The following is a 24,569-nucleotide window of genomic DNA, read 5'->3' as shown; positions in this document are numbered from 1 at the left end:
AGCCTGGGTCTCACTCCAGTTTCTGGGGCTTCCTCTGCCATGTAGATGGGGAGGGTCACTGAGACGCCAGGGAGTGAGGTGGGTACATGGCTCAGTAAAAGGCTAATCCTTGACCCTTGTGAAAAATGAGGTGCTAGTGGGCAAGGAGCCTCAGCCAGGAATCTTGCTGTGGACCACCGTGTCCAAGACAGCCCTGGTTCAGGGAGCAAGAACAAGAAGTTAACAAGTCAAGATGCAAACAGGAAACATTTACTTGGCAAAGAGAAAACACGCATCAAGCTACCCCACAGTCAAAAGGAAAGCAGTTTTGTGGAGTGTGGGAGAGGGTCATCAGGCTTGCTGGCACATACATCCTTCTTGCTGGAACTGTTCCACTTTGTATAAATAATTAAATCATCTTTGGAGCAAGGACTTGACCGTGCATCTCACGCATCCCAGGTGAGCACCCGAACAACTGGGCAATAGACTCAACCTCTTCTTTTTCTCTCCCTGGCCCAATGAATATTTAATCGCTTATACAAAGTGAGGCAATGGGAGGGAGTGAAAGCCAGGCACCTTGCAAAAGCTCTGTAGCTCCGTGGCCCATCTTTTTTTCCACCGGACTTTGAGTCCCATGGACAAAAGCCCTCAGTATGTAGGAGAGGGGCTGTGTAGACTGGATGCTCCCTTCTAGCAGAGTCCTGAGATGGTGAGAGGCAGCTCCCATCTTCTCACCTTTTCCATCTCTAACAGGTAAAGACCTACATATTTTATTTTACAGCTGATGATATCGATGGCCACGCTTGATATGTTTGCCTAATTATTAGAAATACTCACCTAGAAAGGAGAAGACCCAGACAGAACCTGCATCTCCCAGTAGACTATGCAGCTGCCAGGGCACACACTCCTGCTTCTGCTCAAATTGGTGAGAAAATCAAACAGATGAAGTTGGATGGGTGGGAAAGACCATGTGCCCACTGATGGGAGCTTATGTCTTGGAAAGGTTTAGTCTCCCAAATGGCTACTGCTTTCACACCCAGTTCCTTATTTTATCCACTGACTGATGCAGAGCACAATCCAACACATCCCAGCAGCAAAAAGCATAAGGAAGAGCTGCAGGGAATAAGAACGCAAAGAATAAGGTCATTCTGCCCAAGGCACAACTTTGTTTTTTATAATTCCACAGGAAACTAGGCCACCCAGTAAGGTTTTTAAGCTAATGCAGATTTTTAAATAAAGCAAAACTGAGGGTGTTTTTAAAAAATGTGCTGAGCCAGAAAACATACTACTCAGGTATTTTTGTAGTCTATCAAGGTCAAAGTGGAATAAGAAGTGCCCTCTAGGGAAAATCACTCCTGGTCTTACATGGTCCTGAATTATCTCAGCAAATATTTTCTTAGAATTTTTTTTCTTATAACAGGCACAAGGAATTAAAGAACAACTGTTATTTGCAACTGCACCAGAAATTAAAAAATGGGATTTCATAGGAAAAAGGGAGGAAGATCTTTACCTATTTAACACAGATAATTGGTTATAAATCCTCCATTCTGCCAGGATGTTGCTGCATTTTTCCCAACAGATTTTCTGTCAGTCTCTTCTCCCAGGTAACCAGCAGTAGGATAAGAGGGCACGATCTTAAGCTCTACCAGGGGAAGTTTGGGTTGGATACTAGGAAGAAATTTTTTACAGAGAGAGTAATCAGACATTGGAATGGGCTATCCAGGGATGTGGTGGATTCACCGTTCCTGGAGGTTTTTAAGATGAGACTGGATGTGGCACTTAGTGCCATGGTCTAGTAACCACAGCAGTGTTGGACCAAAGGTTGGACTTGATCTCGGAGGTCTTTTCCAACCCAGTTGATTCCATGATTCTACGACTCTTTTGAGAAATTTGGGTGTGTGTCATCACCTCAAAGCAATACAAGTCAAAACACTGTGTATTTAAAAAAATAATAAAATTTTATTTTTTAATATATATATATACATACTTATATATTTTTAGTTTTCCTACTAAAAATTATTGAAAACACCCAAATCTAAAGGTGATCATGAAGGATATTCATGCTATGTCTGGTCTTCATATTTAGGTGTCTGGGTTGGAAATGAGTTTCCCTGTGGGTAGACAATGAAGTTTAAGACCCTCCAGGTAGTGGTTCTGCACAAGGGCTCTATTCATCTACTGGAGGTGCCTGATTCTACAGCCTGCAAGATGCATCCCATTGACATAGTGCCCCAGGTGAGCTGTGAGCATGTGGCTCTTACTTGCTGAATTTCCCAGTCGTGGCCATAGGCTGAAGACATGTTGCTGAGACACATCCCACTCCCTGGTGCTCTATTCCCAATCTGGATACTAGAAATCCATCCCTGCTGTTTACACTGCCTTGTCCAACTGTGAAATTATCTCCTACCTGCTGCAGAATGAAGATTGAGTCTGAGGAATCAATGGGAAAGACCTACTGAAGCAGGAATATGACCTCTATGGTCAGCAGTGCTGGCAGGTGAAGGAGGAAGTGCAGGCACAGGTAGTTTTTCTGACTTCAGGAAGCGGCAATTTGTTAAGCACAGACTTGCATTGCTTGCAATGAATTAATTTATCACTTGATTTTACCGTTCCAGGCCAAACTTGCTGAGCCATGTTTTTCCACTATTTTTCTGCAGAGAGACTCAGTCCTGTCTACCAGAGCTTGTCGGCAGAGACGATAACAGGAAAGCGATGAGTCAAGAGGAATCAGATCAAGAGGGTCATTTCACAGACACATCAAAATGTCTGGGAGCATTTTCTGATCCTTTCCCTCTACTAGCTGCAGATTGAATTATCTTTGCTGAGTACGTTTAAACTAACCTTGGAGAAGGGCTGTGAAAGGGCCTGGAAACACAAATGCTTGGGAGTCATACTGATAAAGTATCACTTCAGCCACAGCCTCTTGTCACAGCACCTACAGTACCACTCCATGGATGTACTCACTGTCGTGATACCCGCCTGGCTGGCCAAGGACTCAGGCTTTCTCTGTCTGATTCATATTGCACGGGATTCCTCAGCCATGCTCAGGACATGGATCTGGCAGGCTGTCGTTGCAAAAACCATGTTTATTTTATGCCTTCACCTGTGCTGTATGGTACCAAATTAGGAAGTAGGCTTTTTGAATTCGTCAAGTTTCAGTCACTCTCCAATCTTGTCTTCTGTTTCAGCACTCCTGGTTGATGTCTGCAAGCTAAGGATTCCCTGCTGAGGATTCCTTATCTTCCTCTCACACTGATCTGTTGCTTGTGAGGAATTCCCAGGGCAAACCTTCCTAATGCTAATGTCAAGCCAAGGACAAGGGTTAGATTTAACTTAGTTTCAGGTGTGTTGCTTTGCCTTGAAAAAGCATTTTATGCTATTGCTGGTGACACAATCTCAGTTTGATCAGGTCTGGGGGCAATGCAACTTTATTCTCCTAGTGCTCCAAAGTACACTTCAAAAGTAGTCATTATGATGGGTTGTCACAGACAACATTACTTCCAAAATGTTATGTATCACAAGTAGAACAAAGAGAGCATAACTCTCTTGAAAATTCAACAGTCAAGCCATGTTTGTGCTCAGAGAGAGCTGAACTTCACAGGTGAAGATGGATGTTCACCCTGATGCTTGGTGGCAAGAGATTGGCACATCCAGAGCATGAAGGATATGTTGCACTCATGTTTTCTGATGCTTTCCAAGGCAGTGTGACAGGGAAGCTTGAGATCTGCAAGGGTGTTGAGCACCAAGTAGCCCAGCAGAGCTGGACAGGAGACTGTGAGGCAGGCACAGCCAGAGAACAGTGATAACGTAAATTTTTTCCTTATTCACTCATTTATATTTCTCTCTCCTCTAGATCTCTGCCCTATCCAGCTTTGGCTTTTTTCTTTATCTTCACTTTCTCCTCCAGTCCTATATCCAGATTTCCTCAATGACAGTCCCTAAATCTCTCTCCTTATGCTTCCTCTTCCCAGGGATGATACAAAACCATGTCAACAGATGGTGGTTTGTGTGTTTTCATGTGTTTTCTGCAAATGCACAAATTGATTCAAACAGATATGTTGGGTACCCTTTGCTCTTCCCTCCTACCAGGGAAACACAGGCTGAAAGCAGAGCTCCTGAGGAGCTCTTAGTCCTGCTGTTCTCCATAAAATCACACATAGCAAACACTTCCATAACTCACTGGATTGGGGCCATATGCCTGGTGTTATGAAATATATGGAGAAAATACGTGCTTCTCAGTAATGTGAGGAAAAGCCACTCAGCAGTTCCCATATTTTATGTATCTATATATTACTTTGAGTAATGCAGATGTATGTCTTTGTTTAGAAAAGTCATCTTTATTTCAGTGGTTACTGCCAGGAGAGTACAGGACTGGGGAAAAGCTGCCCATGTAGATGTGGCTGGAAAAAAATTGTGGTGCTGCTCTGGCACATAAGAACAGGATATTGGTGTGTAAATGGGTGGTATCATCTCTGGGTGTGGAAACACTAATAACTCAGTTAGGGCTTTCCTTGTGCTGTCTTTCAGTTGAAGAGAAGAGAAAGACTAAAATTCTCTCTGGTTGAGAGGTCGATACCACATATCTGCTAAGATAATCTGTACAGTTTTGTTCTTACACAGCTCTTTCGATCAGTAAAATCCAATGCAATTTGTGAAGCTTTTTTTTTTTTTTTGTCGCTGTCAGGGACAAAAACCCAGCTGAGTCAGCACTGGGGGCGTCGGGCATTATGGCTTTGCCTGAAAGGCGATTCACACAGTGAGCGCGTTTGGGCTGGTTAAGCCCCAGCTCCGACGCGCCCTCTGTGTGCAAAAAATAACACTTCAAGTGAGCTGAATTCTAGAAAATGAAAACTAATTGCTGGGGTTGGAAGAATTCAGCCAATCTCAAGCCATTAGGATCACGGCCGAGCAGGGAATGTCATGGAGCCAATTGGAGCAAAGCTGTCAGGGCTTTACCACGCTTAAGACCTAACCTTAGGTTGCTCTGCGATCACACGACCAAGGCTTGAATATTCACAGGCAAATATTCTACCCATGCCCCAACAGTGTCTTCCCTCCATGGATGCAGCAATGAGTGCAAGGAATGCCGATTCCACAATACTCCTCATCGCCAGCAGGATAAGGACAGACAGGCCTGGCGGTTTAATTTGCCTTTTTTTTTTTTTTTTTACTAGAGGAATAAAAACAACAAAAAGACAACCTAGTCTGTCGTGAGATTTCTGACTGATTGTGGAGTAATTCGGACAGAATGGAATAGAGCCTGCTCAGTGGTTCATGAACAGCACTTATCCGTACTCCATTATTTTCCCTTTAGTTTGCTTTACAAATTAGAAAAGGGCACCAGTGTCAAATTCTTGATGCAAGCCTCTGTGTGAAATGATAAGCTAAATCCTAAATTGAGGTCAAAGCTGTTCATGTGGTTCCTGCTGCTAATAAAAACGCTTTTCTTTGTTCCTGCCTGCTAAGAATGCCTGTCCCATTTATAAACAAGATCTTATCCCAAAAGAGACACCTCTATGCAGATGTTAGGGAAAAGTACCCTGCTTAAACAATAATCTCTCTTTAAAAATATATAATGTTTTGTCAAGAAAAAAGGTAGCATGGTTTCATTGAGAGTAATGCATTTATTCTAGCTTAAATTCTGATTTTGTCTGCATGCAGTATCTTAGAGTATTTTCCTGAGTGGTTCCCAATGTGGACAAATAATTGGCAGCATCACAGAATTATGTTCCAGTGATTTGTCATTGCTGAAACTTCCCTTTAATTTCAGTTCAGAGAGGAGCTGAGGAGTTTCCCCCCACCATCTCCTTTTCTGACACTCCTTTCTGAGTCCAAAATGAAAAAAAAAAAAGAAAGCAACCCTGTAGTGATTTAGAACCAGCTCTTGCTACCTGGAGAGCTCTGGCTGACGTGATATAAAAGCTGACATCATTAGACATATAAAAGCCTGCTTAGGGTGATGCAGCACCTAGGAGAGTGATGTCTTACCTGGGTGTGAGTTTTTATGTCCCCAAAGCTGGGTGGAAATGACTCAGAAGAGATTTGGTGTACCTCCCTGAGTAACAACAGCATCTGCCAGAGGGATGGGGTTTGTTTGGTCCAGTTACAATTTTATCCTGTAAATCATTACCATAAAGTCGCTTGGTTTTAACATCTCCATACATCTTTCAAAGCCTTGATGTCTGAACCTGTTTTTTTCGGTGAGCTACCAACTTTGCTGTGTGCAGCTGTGTAGTATTCAGTGTCAGGAGACAGGGGATCCTCATCGTCATCAAACTTGGACACCAGTAGCCACTGTGGCTCTGCCTTGCTTGGTTTCATCCCCTCTGCTGTCATTGTAAATCGTCTGGAAGTTGGTTACTGTAATCAAATAAACTCTCAAATACTGCAGAAGATGAATCTTCAGACTTACTTTTTCTTCCCTTTCCTGGGGGAAAGGAAATCAATTTACCTGGAAATGCAAGAAATGCTATGGTGGTATTAAACAGCTCAAAGCAGTCACAGGAGCCTGATAATTTGGAGGTTGCAGTATCCGTCCCTTTTCTTTTTTTTCTTATCTCTGTGCTAAGCCCTTGGTAAATACAGTGAGATGAATTAAAAGTGTCAGTTTGAAATGGTTGGAAACGGGTATAAATTGGAACTGTCTTTGCTGAGAAGCAGCATGAGATGGGATCGAGGCTAGCGGCAAGGGAGCTTTGGGGAAGGCATCGCGATGTGCAGCACATCAGCTCTGCATTTGCATGTGCATGCTTTACCACCAGAAAAGCAGAAGCATAGGCAGAGATGTGAAATCGAATCAGAGAAGACTGTTTCTTATTGTTCTGCTTCTATAAAACAATTTTCTGATTAGATTTACAGGCATAATAATCAGACAAGGCAAAATTTATATGTATTTATAATGAATTATGCAAATGTGAAAATACGAGGCAGTGCTCTCCTGCACTGCTCAGTGAAGATAATCCTCATCAGTCTTACTTTGAAATAGCCTAAACACTTGCTCAAATACACATACAGGGAGAGGCAGAGTAAGGATAAATTAGAAAGATGTTTTTGTGTCTGCCCTGGGAGCAACCAAAGGGCTTGAAAGACGAGAAAACAGGTGAGATAAGGTCTACCTAGGTAAAAAGAAAAAAACGAAACAAAAGAGAGATAGAAACATCACAGAAACAAGGACTGAAGTCCTTGGCCCTTCTCCCTGAGGGCACACAATGTGCTCTAAAGGCAACATGCTCAAAAGGCAATATACTCCAAAGAAAGTCACTGACTTTACCCAAACTAGGCTTGTGAAACATTTCCCCAGTAAAATAATCTAACAGCACAAACAGCTCAACGTTTCTGCATGATCTGCCCAAAGAAAGCTATAGCTTGTCCCCAGCTCTGACATGTCAGAAGCTCACAGGGTTAGAGGTGACAGGCATCTCAAAAATGTCTGTTTTATCCAACTTTTCTTCAAGGAAGTCCTTGATTAATTTCCCAGAGAGAATTTTTCACAGCTTTTGCAAGTGTTGCTGTCAAAACCAGCCATGAAGTGGTATTGTTGAGTAAACAGCCCATTTTCTCTCCTGTTGTACACTGTCCCTCTGCAGAGCTTTCCGTCTGAGCAAGGACAGGGAGCTGGGGAGAGCAGCGGTGGAAGAAAAGCCTGGCAGAGCCCACACAGCCAGTCCGCCCCAAGCAGCTTGAGTTTCTTCACAAGTAAAACTCCTGTCGCCTCCAGAGACTGCAGATGCCCTGCAGCAGTGCTGCCTACTGTGCTGAAATCCCTGCGGGGACACAGGGCTTGTGGAGGAGGAGAGCCAGCCATGCTTTTAGACACGTCTTCTGGGAACAGCCCTTCCGATGGGGGGGTTGGAACTAAATAATCTTTAAGGTCTCCTTCACAAACCATTGTGTGATTCTATGATGTCCTGCCCTCCCTGCTCTGCTGAGACTTGGGCTAGAGGTAATTGGTTACAAAGACCGGGTTTAATGGTTTTTAATACTAGTTAAGTGAGCGGGTTGAGATGCTAGTGTCGAAATGGCTCGAGAAGGGAAAGAATTCTGGATTTCCTGTTATTTGTCTTGCTTCACAGAATCCCATTTTTTAGTGAACAGATGGAATATTTTTGGTTTGTTGAACATTTTGTCATCACTATTCAGCACCAGTTAACCTGCCAAATGCTCTTTAAAAATACACAGTTATTGCAGGCTCTGGTCCTCTCTTTTACAAGAGCAACTTTGCTCCTAGGTTTCCATGAATAAAAAGAACTATTTATTTTTCTTTTTTCTTTTTTTTTCCCCCCTTGCTTTAAGATCCAAAAACTACTCGTATTGATCTAAGTGGCAAAAACTCATTTAAAGTAGGATAGATGTTATTCTTCCAGTGCAGGAAAACTCTTGGATGAAACCAGTAGAGACTGGAATTCCTGTACAGGGAAATCTACCCTGTTTGCCAATAGTGACCAACAGCCAAGTATAACTGTGATTTTTTTTTTCCAGTTGAGGTGGTGGTTTCTACTAGATTTTAAATGCAGAATACAAGGAGGTTTAGGTCAGAGACTTTGCCCATACCTCTCAAACACACTTGTTTGCCTTCTGTCCTGCTGCATAGATTAGCTTGTGCTTGGCTGAGGAACTGTTTCTATGGGGCAGGCTTGCTTCCTCTAGAAAAGCAAGCTGTCTTCAGTCAGGACATAAAAGATGGACCTCACATGGTTGCCTTCGGTAGGATATTCCCCTGTTGAATCACCATGATGGTGAAAACCTGTTTTCTTTGCAGTTTGAGTTTTTCTGGCTTAATTTTCAGTTGCCGGACATTTTTTTTTTGTGTAAGTTATTCTTTTCATGTTCTTTTTCTCTTCCTCTGTTTTCTACTGCCTTCTACTTTTCAGAAATCTTTAAACTATAAAATCCACCTCTGAACACAGAATCTTTTTATGTTGATTTCAACACCGTACATACAGATATGAAACACACAGTGATTTTTATTCACTGCTCCTTGGTGAAAAGGGATAATAAGTACCTCGTGCATTTGGGTAGCATTTATACTGTAGTATTACCATCATTGCTTTTTAGAAAATCTAACTGTGGTTTGCTGCCAGCCTCTAGTTCATGTCTCAGACTGAAATGACAGCAACAGAAAAGACTATGTTATATTTTTTACTCCGTTATGACCCACACAGTGGTTGTCCATGTGTTTTCTTACCTCTATCTCTGTACTGAATCTGCCTAAATTTGAGACTGTGAAGCCAGCAGAGAGTTGCAGAGCAGCCGTCAGTTTGTTTTGCATCTGCCATCTCTGATATCTCTGAAAAAGAAAATAACATGAGCATGGCTATAAAACAAAGCAAAGAAAAACAATATTTTCATGAATTATGTGCATGTTTCCACTGGAGAAGTTTTGGTCTAGTTAACAGCAGAGGAAGTTGGCAAAAATTTTATTTCTACCATTGTCTTGTGTGGGGTCAGGAATACTTGAAATTCTACAGCACTTTACAAGCAGAATTTCCAGACAATATGCCCCACTCCTTTTTCTTGATTTCCAGTTAGAAAAGACTCATGGTTCTTAAGCTGTAAATGAAAGAAAAGCTTCAAGAGGTACACTGGAGTGTTTGTGACTGGGATTCTACACTGCTCTGTTAGGACTACAAGGGGAAGCTAGCTGAGGAAGGAATCTTATATATACTTTCCCCTGCTACCATGATAGTGCGTCGTGTCTTACTACAGATATTACGAGTCCTAGAGAAGACTTTTCTATTCTTCAGGGAGGACAAAGGGAAGAATTTACTTTGAGGGATTTTGATACAAAGACAATAATTTACAGGAAAAAAAATCTTGGAAGACCAGATTAGAAGCAACCTCCAGGATCATCTGGCAAAACATCAGAACTTTTAAACTTGTTCTGGTAAATTCCTTTAATTTTTTTGTTCAACATTTTCAATTATTAGGATCCAAGGCAAACACTCCTACAAAACTCCTATACACTGCTCCCCAAGGAAAAAAATGACAGTACAATTTAAGTAATCTATATCTGATTTGTGAATTCTGATCCAGTGAATTTCTGAATCTGCTTTATTGCAAGTACATATAGCATTGCTGTATAACTGAGATCCAGCATATATTGACAGACCTGTGCTGTGTATGTCTGTGACCAGGAACCACAGAAGATTGTTAACCACTCACACAGGAAGCAGCATTTACGGATCGTGGTGTTCCTCACTAGGAAAAGGCAAGTTTGTCAGCAGGGATTGGAATTTCAAGGTTAGAAACACCAAGGAAAAAAAATATCACTAAATGCCAAGAGAAAGGACACATAGGGAAAGAAAATCTCGAGAAAGAAAATGGAAAGAGAGGATCTGCTTTTGTGGAAGAGTCTATTTGTGACCGTTGGACCAGCCAAGGTGAATGTAAAACCACTTAGGACTGTTTAAACTCCAGAATTAGGAAAAAAATAATCAAGGGCAATGTTAACATAACCCCAAAAACTAACATAACGTTGAAAAGTCTACACATTGTTAGAAAAGTGAGGAACACAAACGCTCTCTCCTCTTTTGTTTCTGAGCATTATGTATTTGTTCTCTTTTCTGTCCAGATTTATGGACTGCAACAGTTAAAAGCTCTGTAAATGCAGGCGTGTGCCTCAACTAGCACACGAAAGACAAGTATAACAAGCCTTGAAATGGTCTAAAATGAGGAGATTTGGGAAAGAGTAATAAAGTCTGTGTCCAAGGAAAAACAGTAAAGTGATGGCAGGAGTATAGTGAAAATTTACTCAGGGAGTTAAAGACAGGTGGACTTTGGTGTGTGTAAGCCTGACGCATCAGCACACCCACTGTGTGCCTGCAAGCCCAGCTACCCTTGGGTGTTTCATCCTTGCGGGATTGAAGGCATTGAAAATCTGCAGTATCAGATTTTTTTCCAATGCATTTAGCATCTTTCAATAACTTTTTGAGGTTTCTTGGAAATCCTGACTGCCCAGGGAATAAATAAAAAACTTTCTGAGCACTTTGGGGTGTTTATTCAAGTGTTTGATTTGGAGCTGGAGTCTTCTATCTATTGCAATTCAACACAGAAAGTACCAAATGATTTTGTATGAAGTGAACTGGTCAATAAATTTTGAAGCCAGAAGGGTCATTACTAGAAGCCTATCTAGTGCAGAGCAAGGACACAAAGAATTAATCCAGTAATTCAGAATTCAAGTACATCTGAACACATCTTAGTGAGTCTTCTGTCCCACAAATCAAGAACTTGAATTTTTAGCACATCTTAATCTGATTAATGCCCAGGCAAATGCTAACCAAGTTACTTAATGAAATATTTAATCAGTCAAAAACATGAATTTAACAAAATAGTATTTTTTTTAATGCAGGAGAATTTCCAGTGTTCTATGCATAGAATAGAAAAAAGTTTGTGTTTTTCACAAGAGTGAATTTTGATTTTCATATTTGAGTTAATATTAGCTTTTTATTTTAAAATAGTAAAGATAAATAATGATATTAGTCTAAATTACTAAAAAAAATGTTTTGTTCAACCTAGACTGGCTTGGGAAGATTTCTGTTAAAAAAAAAGAATTTATATATTCTGCTTTATGTCAAAAGTGTTTTTCAGAGACTTTAAAATCCTCATGAGAAGGAATCCTACCAATCCAGTTAGATGAGATTTGTGTTTTTAAATTCATATTTATGCCTCTGAAATTCTCTTTTAAGTAAGCACTTGTGCAGTATTTATAGTATAAAAGCACCATGTGGTTTGCATGTTTTGTATTATCACCATTGCTATAACATTGATTGCAGCTGCATTAATGGAATATTTTCTGAGCCCAAATTTAATCTTATTTTTACCACTGTAAATACATCAACAAGAGATAAGAATTAATGAATCAGTATACTCATAGACAACACTGATCATGAGAGACACTATTCTTGGCTTCAGACAAAAAGAATTAATATGTGTTTTGTTATGAAGATCATATTCCACGGGCAGATGAATGCCTCACTCAAAGTTCAGTCTGGTGATGTGAGACAATAGTCCCAAGGACCAAAGGGATTTTACTGCTTCTTTTGTAGAGCCATGGAGCAGAGGCTTCCTGAAAACAAGAAGCAAATCAGCAGAGAATGTTGGTACATTGTGATGCTATTACCAACCATTGCTTAGGAAAAAACTTTCAGAAACACCACATATCTCAGCTGCAACCCAGAGGAGAGAAAAGCCACAAGCCTGGTTGAATTCCCATTTTGACTCACAGTCACAGAAGTTCAGAAAACTAAGGTGAATTATGGTTATTTCTAAATTATTTTAATATAGTAATTTATTTTTGTAATCATTGATGTAAATTACTAGGCAGAATATGCAAGGAGAAATTAACTATTTTATCTTTTACTGAATTACAATTACAAATGTCTTTCACCTGCATTGCTTTAGATGTGTTAACTAATGTATCTGGGTAGTAGTTATTGTATAAGTAAATTATCTCAATATACAATAAGGTACTTAAAAACATCCTACAATAACTCTTTAACCGGCACTTCTAAGTTATTGTTTTCTTGGAGCAGGAGGAAAGATAAAATGGTACAAATTTCACTATGACAAATAAGGCAGTGTGAGATGGGGCTTTTACATGAAGTACAGATCAAAAGGAAGCAAAAAATCACATAAAATTTATGTGACGTTTATGTTAATCTTATCCTCTTTGGTCCAGTTTGACAGACTGCTGCTGTCCTATTAAATCAATATTAACTCCCATTTGTGAGCAGGAAGAAGAAAACTCTGTCTGAGACCTTATGTTGCTATTGAAATTAGATTTCTGTTTCTTATAAGACAAGTAACCAAGCACCAAGATGGAAGAAGGTGAATAAAATTTCAGCTTCTGCCTCTCATTGCATCTTTTCCTCATCAGCCGCTGCTGGAGAAATAAGTCTGACCCAATAACCTGACCAGGCAGTCCAAACCTGCCACATGTGTGCTAGTTTTAGCTCGTGTAGCTTGTCTTCACTAGCAGTGCCACTGATGGACACGTTGACTGAACAAGCAAATGGTAAGGTAACAAGACAAAAAAACCTCAACCCCAAAACCTCAAAACATGTGACACCATGGATTAAAAAAAAAAAGAAAAAAAAAAAAAGAAAAAATGAAGACAGATGAAAAGATCATGGCTGTTATCAGGAGGCAGCCACAGCCAGGGAGGGAGGAAAATCTCTTCTTTCAACTTCCCTCTCGTGGCATTGCTGACTTCAGAGCATGGGGGGGATCAGGGAAAACTGGCAGCCAGACAGCAGAGGGGGAACAGCAGGTGTAATGTGAGGGTCTAATTCTAGTTCTCACCCATCGTTTCACTTAATCATATGTTTAAAGCTAAGGGATTAAATGAATCCTAGAATGGTTTGAGCTGGAAGGGACCTTAAAGATCATCTCGTTCCAATGCCCAGCCATGGGAAAGGACACCTTGCACTAGACCAGGTTGCTCAGAACCCCATCCAACCTGGCCTTAAATCAGGCCTGGAAGTTGTGTCTGAAAGCAAATGGTATTTAGCTCTGTGGAAAGTTATCCATGCAGTTTTCTCTATTTCTTTGTAAAGCTTTTGAAAATCTAAAGCCATCCAAATGATGGAAGAGCACCATTCCCTTTGACTTTCTGAAGTTATGCAAGGGCATCTGCCAGTCCCCATGACAATCATGAAAGTAGCTTTTCAGCAGTGGACATGGGCTCTGTCTCCCTGCAGTCTTTTTCCCAGAGAAAGATGCTTTAATCCCACTCTTCTGCTCTTCTCCTGCTAAGTCTGTGTCTGTAACACTGCATGGTTTTCAAACCATGGTCTTAAACTCATAGCTGTCAACAACATTTGAAAGGAGGCAAACAACCAATCAAACATGGCCAAATTAGCACAGTGTGGTTACTAGCAGTAACACAGTCTTTTTGATTCCTATGAGACAATACCTGGTGAAGGGCTGGCAGGCAGGGAAGATCTACAGAACAGCTAATTCTTGTTCTGCTTTTCACCTCTCTATTTCAGGGAGGGAACATTTTCTCCTGCCATAGGTTGTCTAAGGGCAGCATGCCGTGCCCAGGCAGCTGCCTCTAGCACTGTCCCCAGACGTCCCTAACTCTCCAGGGCCAACTGGAAACACCAGCCTGTGAACAGCCAACAGCACAAGGGGTTTTGTTCCGTTCTCCATGCGACCCCAGTGCCAGCCCAAAGAGCCAAGGTCCCGTACATGGCCACTGTAATGGTAACAAAGCTTCCTAGTGCCAACACCAAGAGCCTTTTGGTCTGCTGGGGAGACCTTTCTTGGGGTGAAATGGAGGGAGTTCTGCTCCCATGCCCATTACTGAATTCTCCACAGAAACTGCAGGCAAGGATGCCAATTAACGCTAATTGGGATTTTTTTTTATATGTGGACACGTGTCCATTAGGAACTTGATTGATAGATTGAGACAAGTGACTCATTTTGCTGTTGCCATAAAGTAACCATTGTATCATTTGGGGTTCTTTAAAAGGAAAATAATGCAAGCCTCACCTGCTCCCATTAAAGCCAAAGAGTTTTGCCACCAACTGAAGAGAGAATTTTACCTTTGGATTCTGAACACTTGACCTAGGGCTAAGTATTTTATTATCTTGCAGAGCTTTTATCCAGGAAGAACACCTTGCTGGATAAATAATATAGTCAGAGATACTATTACTGATCTTAGCAACACCTCATGCTTTCTTTGTAAATGCTCTTTGAGTTTGGGGTTTTTCCTGATACATAGTTTAAGAAGACACAATTTGAGCTTTATGTCAGCACTGAAGCTGGCTTCCAATTTCTTTTAAATTTTTCTTGAACACTTCCCAAACACCTATCATTGATTCCTAGTGAGCTGAAGACTGAAGGAGTATATAAGCTCCTCTGGTGGGAAACCATTTAGTTTGGTCACAGGAGGAAGCTGACAGCTCCATTATGAGCTTGTCAGAAATCAGCTGCATCTTAAAGAGGACACCAGCCCCTGGGTCTCCTGCCCAGCACGAGGCAGTGAAGGAACAAAGGTGAGGGACCCCAAACACAATTTTCAGCTGCTCACCCAGAGAAGTAGGTATCCTGCCTAAGGCGTCATTCTTACACAACTCTCTCGGCAGGGAAACTGGTTTAGAAAAATGTTGCTCATTTGGCTTTTCATTCCCTGACCCATGGTCCTAATGTGTGGATCATATGTAAAGGCAAGATCAGAGATGACAGATCGGTTTTGCTCTCAGATATAGTCAGGTAGATGAATAAATTCAGCTCAGTGAGTTTTGGCATTTAGGAGCAACAGCTGGAAAATTCCTTTTAGCACTTCCTTGACATAAATCAGTTGATAAACAGGAGGGTTTTCTTTCAGGGCAATCAGCTGCACTAGTGTCCCTGAGCGAGCCCCAGCTCTTCCCAGTGTGGAGTATAGAGCCTAGCCTGCTTGAGAGAGCTGTGGGGACAAACCTGGCCCTTGAGTTTTCCTGTGCATTTTGGTCAGCAGAATGAGGCAAAGCTTTGTGAAAAAGCAAAGCCTCTTGCTTTTATAGTTCTCTTTTTGTCAATCACTTGACTGAAGCATAATATTATGCACAGAAATCTAAGTATTATTTGATTCTTGCTTAATACCATGCCATGAAGAAAGGGTGAAATCTCTTAAGAAAAGCAACAGAGATGGGTGGACAGAGGATAAAACCAAGAGCGCTGCCAACAGCATCCACTGGGATTGTGAAAGATCCCAGAATCCAATGCTAGTTTTTCCTTCTTGCCTCGGTATCTCTCTTCAACAGAAAGGTTACTAGTAGAAAACAAACTATTTGCTAACTTCCCATAGGCATGGAGACAACAGTGCCAGCTGCCAGAGGAAAGAGGGGCTTGTTGCTAGGTGATACCTGGGGAAACATCAGTCTAATATAGGTGAGATGATCCTCAGCTTAGCCTAAATTTCAGAGAAATGCTGAGTTGGTCCAGGACAGATGCATCACTGCCAATGCTTCACACTCACAAATAAAACCCTGCTATGTCAGGTGTGTGTTCAGTAACGGACTGGAAGTAGCTGTATTTATACCAGATTATATGGGGTTTTTTTAATCAGTAAGGGGGGTAAGCAAAAAGTACGTCGTGTTTCTGTGTCACACACAGGACAGGCACCTGCAGGGAGAGCAGTGCTCTGTCGGCTGCTCATGAGGATGAGCACCCCACGAGGAAAGCAGCCTGTTGCATGCAGTGATCTGTTGCATTTCAGTATCTGGAGGGACTAGAGACAAATTAAGCCAAAGGTGTGAATCTCGCTGAACTGAGCAAGACCCTTTGGCACTCAGGCTGCCAACAGCTCACAGCCTTCTGTGAAGGAAATGTCTTCTGTGGTTCTCACCATGCCCAAGGTAGATCTTGCCAGCCCCAGGATGACATCAAGCAGCATCGCTTTTCAGAGGCAGAAGACCCCCAACCATCAGTATGTTTATCTCACCCATGACATTGCTCATGTGCATGCTTCTCCCAGGTGGTGAGTAGCTGTGGCATGTGCTGTGTCTGCACCTAAAGCAACCACCTTCCTGGAGGTACTGCTACACACATGCTCGAATGTTAACCTGGGACATAAGAGCCCCTTACTTCTGTAAGCCAGACTTGAGCCCAGGGGTGGCAGACACTCTCTGGAAGCCACAAAACCTGATTTTTACTTTGGTGTAAGAATTACTTGGTTTTACCTCTTCTGATACCTGTAAAGTATTTTCATCAACATGCCAAGGAAAATCTTCAGACCTCCCTCTGCAAACCACAGGGCAACCAAGTCAGTCATTAGGTGACAGAGTGTCTTCAGGTGATGGACACATTTGATGTAAAGGTTTGAGTGAGACACAGGGGCTGCTGCAGACTGCTGGGCTGTGGTGTTATGGATTGTGGATTTCTGTGAAGTTTCTGCAATATTGCATCATTTTAATGACCTTATTGATAAGCTGAAGTGGCTCCCATTGCACCACACATTGGAGCTGAAACACCAGCTGAAATACCAGCAGATTGAAGGGCTACAGAGGTTTCAGATTCTCCTGAGAATTCTGAAATTATTTAAATTTTAAACTATTGAGGGAATAAACTGTCTTTTTATTCTGAGTTTGGAGAGATGTTAAAGTATTTTGAAAAATACCAAATAAAAACCCATCAGAGTATCTTTCAATGAAAACTATTGCATTAGTTCTGTTTGCTTCATCCCACTGAAGAAGACTATTAGCTAGGAAAGTATAAAGTACCCCCCTTAAAAGTAAAAGCCATTTGCAGCACATTTTAATCTTTCCAACGTAACACATCAATGGATATTTTCTCCCTTCACTAAAAAAAACCACAAGAATATTCCCCAAATGATTGTATGCATATTTTGATACTAACAAAAAAGAGCTGATTTTCAAAGAAAAAAATGACCACATTTTAATAATTGTATAAATTAAGCTACAGACTGAGAATTTCTTTTTAGCCTTTGGATAAAAATAATTCCCCCAAAAATGTAATACTCATGTAAAATATTCCAAAATGAAAGTGCAAACTTGCGTAATCTTTCATGCAGTTTAAGCACAAGTTTATCAGCTCTCTTTCACTGTCATGTCATTAATTTGATGAAGCACTGGTAATGACACTGAAGTTGTGACTCAAAGACTCAACAGTATTCAGTTTCTGAACAGTGAAAAGTAATCTAAGACAATAGAGGATGTAAAACAACACTAACAGCACAGAAAAAAAACAAAATAATTCTGAGTTTTTAGATGGCATGGAGGCTATTTACCTGCTAGCTATAAATTCACAGCCAGCCTCCTCATCAAATACTTTGGGGTGATTCCAGTGGGACTCTTTGTGTGCATAAAGACACTGTAATGTAGGATTGTGCAAAGCTGAGGATTTGTCCTGAGTTTACCAGGCAACAGAAAGCCTAGAAAAACAGCAGCTCAGATGGAGAGGGTTGCTCTCTAGAAACACAGCAAGACATTAAATATTAGATATAACTAATGAAGCCAAAGAAAGTCTTTAAGTACAGGAACAAAAGTCACACTACCTGTCTCTCTTACTCAGTGTAGAAAGAAATATTTAAATTAGTAGATCAAGTCTTACCAAACTGACCTGTCTTGGACTCTTCCCATATGATCCCTAGTGCTAATACCCCATCCCACCCAAATGCACATGGAGGGATCCTATGACAGGAGCAGGATGATTACTTCTGCTCACCTTGAGTCCTACTTCCCAAGTTGCCAATCAGCTAAAAGGTGCTACTGAAGTAAAGCCAAGCCATACTATTCTTTCTATCAGATATTATTAATCTCACCTGTCATGCCATTAAGAAACCACTCAGGAATGTTATCATAATGTTTCCCTTACAAAAAAAACCTAAACAAAAATAAACCCAAAGTTAAAACAACTGTGATGGTCAGGTCAGCTTTTCAACTTCCGCCCCCCCAAAAAAAAAACAATGTAAAGCCTTTCACTGGGTCTGGCTGAGGCAAAGATAATTTTTTCACAGCAGCCCATATGGTGCTGTGTTTTATACTTGTGCCCAAAACAGCCCTGGTATCACACCAGTGTTTCAGCTGTTGATAAAAAATGCATAGCATTCATCAGATTCACAGCATGAAGGTTTCCTCTGCTTCTCATTCTGCCCCTGGAAGAAGCAGACAAGGGGTGAGCAGGGGTTTGGGAGAGGATGCAGATGGACAGTTGACTTACAAAGAGATATCCCATACTGTGTAATATCATACTCAGCAATAAAACTGCAGGATGGTATTTCCAAAGAAGCTGCTACTTGATGACTGGCGGGGTACTGGTCTACTGATAGTGAGTGATTATATTTACATCACTTTTTGGTTCATTTGGGGTTTTTTTTTGTTTATTTTTTCTTTTCACCAATTAAACTGTCTTTATCTCAACCCATAAGTTTTCTCACTTTTTACCCTTCCAGTTCACTCCCCCATCCCTGCTGAGGGGTAATGAGCAAGAAGATGGATTGGGGCTCAGCTACCAGCCACAGTCAACCCATAGACTTTAATTCTCCAGTCTTAATCCAGGTATCCCAAGCTGGATCCCTAACTAGAAGATCCTCTATAATATGATTGCTCTCAGGCATGTCTCCCTAGGACACAGTGTTTTATAGGAGGTACAGCTTTCCTTTGAACTGGGTCTATTTTTCACCATGAAAACATGGTAATTTCCATTTAGCAGTTCATTATACGCTTAGGTAGACAAGTTGAAACTTAAAATATCACTTTAAATAAGGACCACATTTTGGCTCTTTAGTTTTATTTAATAATTTATTCTAACAATAGTTTTATTTAATAATTTATTATTATAAAGTGCTCACAGTAAGGTTTAACTTCCTGCCAAAAGGGCAACACAACAGGGTATAAGGGATCCTGGCTGTTTCCAAGATGCATTAATGATAATTTCTTGTCACCTTCTTGGTGAAGGAGCAGATGGGAGGAGACACCCTTCTGAATCATCCTTGCAAATGATGGACTGTTTAGGGATGAGAGGGTTGAAGGCAGCCTTAGCTGCAGTGGCCATGAAATTGTGAAGTTGAGGGTTCTGATGGGAAGGAAAAGAACAAACAACAGGATCACAACCCAACAGACTTTAGCTCTTTCAGGTACCTACTTGGCATAATCTTGTGGATATTTTCCAGGACAGGAGAAAAAATAAAACCAAACAACCCCAACAAAACAAAAGTAAAAAACCCAAACCAAACAAACAAAAACCCCAAACAAAAACAAACAAAAACCACTACTAGAAAAACAAAAAACAACAACAAAAAAACCCAACAAAAAAACCCACAAAAACAAAACAAAACAAAAACCAAACCCAAAACCAAACAAAAAAAAAAGGAGTCCCAGGAAAACTGACTGATTTTCAATCTCCGTCAGTGTGTGGAAAATTAAACAAAAGCTACAGGGAGCCTGCGTGGATGAACAAGGAGCTCCCAAAGAATTGAAAATATAAAAAAAGAAGCAAGGGCAGATGGCCTAGGAGGAATTTAGAGATTCTCTGAGCATGCAGGAGTGGGATCCTAAAACTGAATTTGCAGAAGGTCAAGAAAGGTGACCCTTCCCCTCTGCTCAACGGTAGCAGGACACAGCTGGAACACTGGGTCCAGCTCTGGGCTCCCCAGGGTGAGAGACATGGCCTTACTGGTGTGAGTCTGGTGAAGGGCCACAAAGACAATTAAGGGATTGAAGTATCTGTCCTATGTCCCCTGGAAGTATGTAAGAGGCATCTGGATCTGGTGCTGGGTGATATGGTTTAGTGGTTGCAGTGGTAGTGCTGGATTCATGGTTGGACTGCATAATCTTAAAGATCTCTTCCAACCTTGAGGATTCTATGGGGAGAGGCTGAGAGAGCTGGGACTGTTCAGCCTGGAGAAGGCTCCAGGAATCTTATCAATGTGTGTAAGTGACACTCCCGTATGAAAAGGGAGTAAAGAAGATTGAGCTGCACTCAGTGGTGCAAGCACACAATGGACACAAATTGAAATACAGAAAAAATCCATTTAACTATTCAGCAACTTATTCTGACTGTTCTGAGCAGGAGGGCTGCACCAGACAGCCTCCAGAGAAACTCATAGTAATACAGGAATAGTCAATCTGATCAGGAGTGTCATTAGCATGCATTAGAAATCAGTATAAGAGATAAGTTTGGGGAGAAAAAAAATGCAACAAAACAGATAAATTGAAAATGGAGAGAAAATCTCTACAACACAGTGATAGACTTCACACTCAGGAGATCTTGCCTCCAAGTCTTGTCTCATTTTCTGTCTTTAGTTAGCTTTTTAAAATGAAAAAGTGTTAAAAAAAAATCCTCACCCTAGACAACCTCATAGTTAGCAGGGAACGCAAGAGCCCTCACTCCAGGCTTGTGCTTCAACTCAAGCAGGACAATTGGTCTTCCAGACCGTAAGAGTACAGTTTAATTGTTGAGCAGCTCAGTAACATATATCAGCTGTGTCAGACAACACACACTATGGAAAAGGAGCTTCTAGAGGTATCCTGTATGGTATGGATTTCCAGGTCTGACCTTCTTCTGAAATCTTGTAAATAGAAGATAGAGGCAGTTATGTGTTCTTTTTGTTGCTCTTTCCAAAAGCCCAGGTTGGTTTATCCTTTTTTTTCCCCTCAGGTCTCTGGCTGGAGAACTTGAGACTCAATACTTCTGAATACACCTAACCCCAAGCCAACTTGTTAGTACTGCAACAGGCAAACCCCATTGAGGACTTAGGTATCAGGTACAGATACTCCCTAGGGAGAAAAAAGGTATTATTGTAAGTACCAGTTCTGTCCTTACATGAATTTAACAGAAATCTTTTGAACATAGCCATTGGGATAAGCCTACTGTTACTATGATTCAGAAATGGGCTTAAAATCTTCATACCGTCTATTTCAGAAACCACATATTTCCCAGGTTGTAGATCCAGCTGCCATTAAAAAAAAAAAAAAAAGATTAGGAGTTTTAGGGGAAATTTTGGCCTGTGTTTGATTAACGGCTTTACCTGGTAGCAAAAAAGTAAAAAGTACTTTCATCATTACATTTTGTTTCCCTTCAATCCAACATGTGTTTTGCAACTTTCCATTTCAAGACAAAGTCGAGCTTTATGGTCCAGTTCCTCCCTTTATCTGTACAGTTGCTATTACCTAGAAGATGTTGTAAATTATCAGCTATTTAGCCACAATTCCAACAACACAGTCATGCCAAGAGACATATTCCAGAAGCAAACCCCTTCAAAATTTCTGTAATAGCCAGTTTCAACCGAGATTAATTCTATTAATTTGCCTTTTCATATTTCTCCAGACTATTAAATCCGACAATTAACCCACCACCTAGAGGGGTGCTTCTCCCCTCCTAGCTGAATTAGGCCGTTGCGTGAGAAGGCTCCAGCACAGAAACCCACATCCTCTGCAAAACGGGTAGCCCGGAGGTTTAAGAGATTATACTGGATGAGTCATTACAAAAGATTTACTTCTGACCGACTGTTTCAGTAAATAATAACGCTTCCTCCAGACAAAACTACCCCAGAAAGTGGCACCTAGCCTCCATTTCTTATCCTCCTCCCAATGACAGCCCCTAGCAAGCAATGCCACCAGACATCACTGCCAAGGGCTGGTAAATACCAAGATTTATAAACAGCAGTGAGAGGGAGCTGTAATAAGATCAATGTCGAGGATTGCAGCAAATGGCCTATAAAGCAATTTTTAAATGGGATTTCCTGCAACAAAAGCCAGCTTCCCAATAACCTTTTCCAATAATACGAGGTGAAAAGGATTGGATTTGATTTATAATACCCGATACTAAGGCGAGGACAGACAGCTTTGTACTCTCCATAGAGGCGACTGCTCAGACAATTTGTTAATCTCTCATCAGGAAACAAAATCTTAAAATAAATCTATACAGGTACATCCAGCCCCAAATTACTGTGCCAGAAGAATCCAGTGTTGTGTGATTGAGAGAGGAAGACTGGTCTCGTCATTATTTACTGCTATTACATGGAATATTAGATAAAATCGAAGAAATGAGAGCAAGCAGTGAGCACAGCCATGTTTGTTTCCCTTTCCCGATTCCATTGCAGATGTAGATCTCAATGGAAAAAAAATAAAAATCCCAAATCACACGACTAATAAACTTTGTGAAACTTAGCTTAAATAGATGTTTTTCATTCAAAAATTTCAAGGCACGAAACGTCCCTACTTAGTGTTAGGCAAAAGATTTCTTACCTGGGAAAAGCCCCTTCATTTCTCAGGGCCGGTCTCTTCCCTCCTCCCGCAAACCCACTCTTTCAGCCAAATCTTTGGTACTTTACCGAAGGAGCAGGAGGTGGGGCGCGGAGGCACCGGCACTGCCTGGGCACAGCCTGCCCGGCTCCGGGCAAACACGGGCATCTTCCCAACGTACGGAAAAGAAACGAACAGCCCTAGAACCCGAGTTGCCTCCCTCCCACTCGGGCACAACGCTGCCCCGGAGGAGTCCAGCTCCTTTGCGCTCTATTTTCAGAGCTGCTCCCTCACAGCTGTGCGTCTCCCCACAGAGCGCAGCTGCCGCTTTGCCCCGTCTTTTTACAATTACATCCATGATAAAACCAAAATTTAAACTATTTAAAAGATTTTTTTTTTTTTTTTTTTTTTTACTTTAGGAGAGGGCGTTTTAGCAGAGGAAGCGCCTCTTTTAGGTACATCTGGACGTGATTTTCCAGTGCCGCGTTCCCATGAGCCTGTAGTTAAAAATAAATCAAAGACAGAGAAGTCAGAGAAGGGAGTTTTCGTTTTTCACTGTTGCCCAGGAGGTTTTCTGGTCGTTAAACTGAATTTATAACACTTGGGGATTTCTTTCCACGTGGGGGCTATTAGCGCGGTATTTAAGGGCTATTAGCGCAGGGTTCGTGATTGTTAACGGTGATGTCTATTTAAAGCTACGTGTAACTTCACAAACTTTTACATTATTAGCCTGCTTCCTCTAAAAAAGGAAAGGTGTCCTTAAGAAAAGCAGCACTTCTTGCCACAGAGCTTCTTGGTGCCGAGGTGTTGCCCGATAGTTATATGAAAGTGTAAATCCTGGTAGAGGCTTAATTGCGCTCTTTTGGAGATGATTGTTGTTTCTTTTAAGAAGAATCAGTGTCTGAATTGTACCGACCAGTAGGAAAATTTCAATAAAGTTACCAAGTAGGACTTAACACCGCTGTCGACAATACACCTGAATGTTATTTGGAAAGTGAACTAATCCCATAGGCAAACAGAAGCGACAGTTGTCCGTCCGACTTGACTCTCTCTTTGCCTTTAGCTCTTACCCACCACCTTCACTCGCGTGGGGGGGGGCGTGGTGGTGTTGTTTGCTGGGGTTTACTTTTTACCTTATTTAAACATTCGAGCGGCGTTTCCCCAAGTGCTGTGGGGAATCTGTCGCCCCTAGGACGGGGATACAGGTCGGCCTGAATCTTTGCCACTCGCCTCTCTGGATGGTCTCGGTGAGCACACACAGCACTGACCGAGGGGTGGCTGCTTTTCGGTGACCGAGAGAAGGAAGGGAACGACATGGTTCATCCTTGGAAAACAGCCGGGAACGCTGGGTCAGCCAGGTTTGCAAAGTGGGAGCGTCGCTGTTGCTCCAGGGTACTGCAGGGAGCAGGGCTGGGCAGCAACTCCCCTTCCCCCCCAACCCGACAGCGAGAGAAGCCGCCCCTCTGCCCCATCCCTCCCTCCGAGCCACCCGCTTGAGGCTGAACAGAGTAGATGGGGCAGAAAGGGGGGTTGGAAGGGAACACATTTGCTCATTAAAAAAGCTTCAAAGGTGACAGAAGTCTGTCAAGCCCTCTGTTCCTCTGGGGGAAAGCGGGGGCGGGGGGTGGTCCCCCACCGCCGAGTTCATCCAGGGATTCCCGCAGGTGACCCCGGCTGGGGCGGGGGTGGCCTCGCGAGGGCTTCAGGACCAGCCCCGGCCCAAGGCAGCCCAGGCGCCGCAGGGAGAGGTGACCCGACCTCCGGCTGCTGGCAGCGGCTGGAAGGCTCCCGCTCCCGTTGCTTTCCCCGCTCCTCTGCCATGTGCTGCGACCGGGAAGGGCACTGCGGCACTTGCACGGCGGCGGGAGGGCAGAAGGCTGAGAGGCAGAGACAGGGCGA

The 24,569-nt window shown here is 42.0% G+C and overlaps 1 protein-coding gene across 1 annotated transcript in view; it reads right to left on the bottom strand.

Moving 5' to 3' along the window:
- HMX1 (H6 family homeobox 1) overlaps nt 1–23,986 on the bottom strand; it is a 45,014-nt gene extending 21,028 nt beyond the window's left edge. The window contains exons 1-2 of the mRNA XM_027686311.1: nt 23,804–23,986; nt 23,085–23,167 (exon numbers count right to left, since the gene is read on the bottom strand). Of these exons, the coding sequence (XP_027542112.1) occupies nt 23,085–23,167; nt 23,804–23,986 (266 nt within the window). The remainder of the gene's footprint in view (nt 1–23,084; nt 23,168–23,803) is intronic.
- Between the last annotated feature and the right edge of the window lie 583 nt (nt 23,987–24,569).

Source organism: Neopelma chrysocephalum, unplaced genomic scaffold, assembly GCF_003984885.1.
Source record: "Neopelma chrysocephalum unplaced genomic scaffold, ASM398488v2 Primary Assembly neopelma1_71, whole genome shotgun sequence".
In the NCBI taxonomy this organism is placed as follows: Eukaryota; Metazoa; Chordata; class Aves; order Passeriformes; family Pipridae; genus Neopelma; species Neopelma chrysocephalum.
The sequence above is the reverse complement of the archived record's forward strand: the minus strand, read 5'-3'. Positions and strand labels throughout refer to the sequence as shown.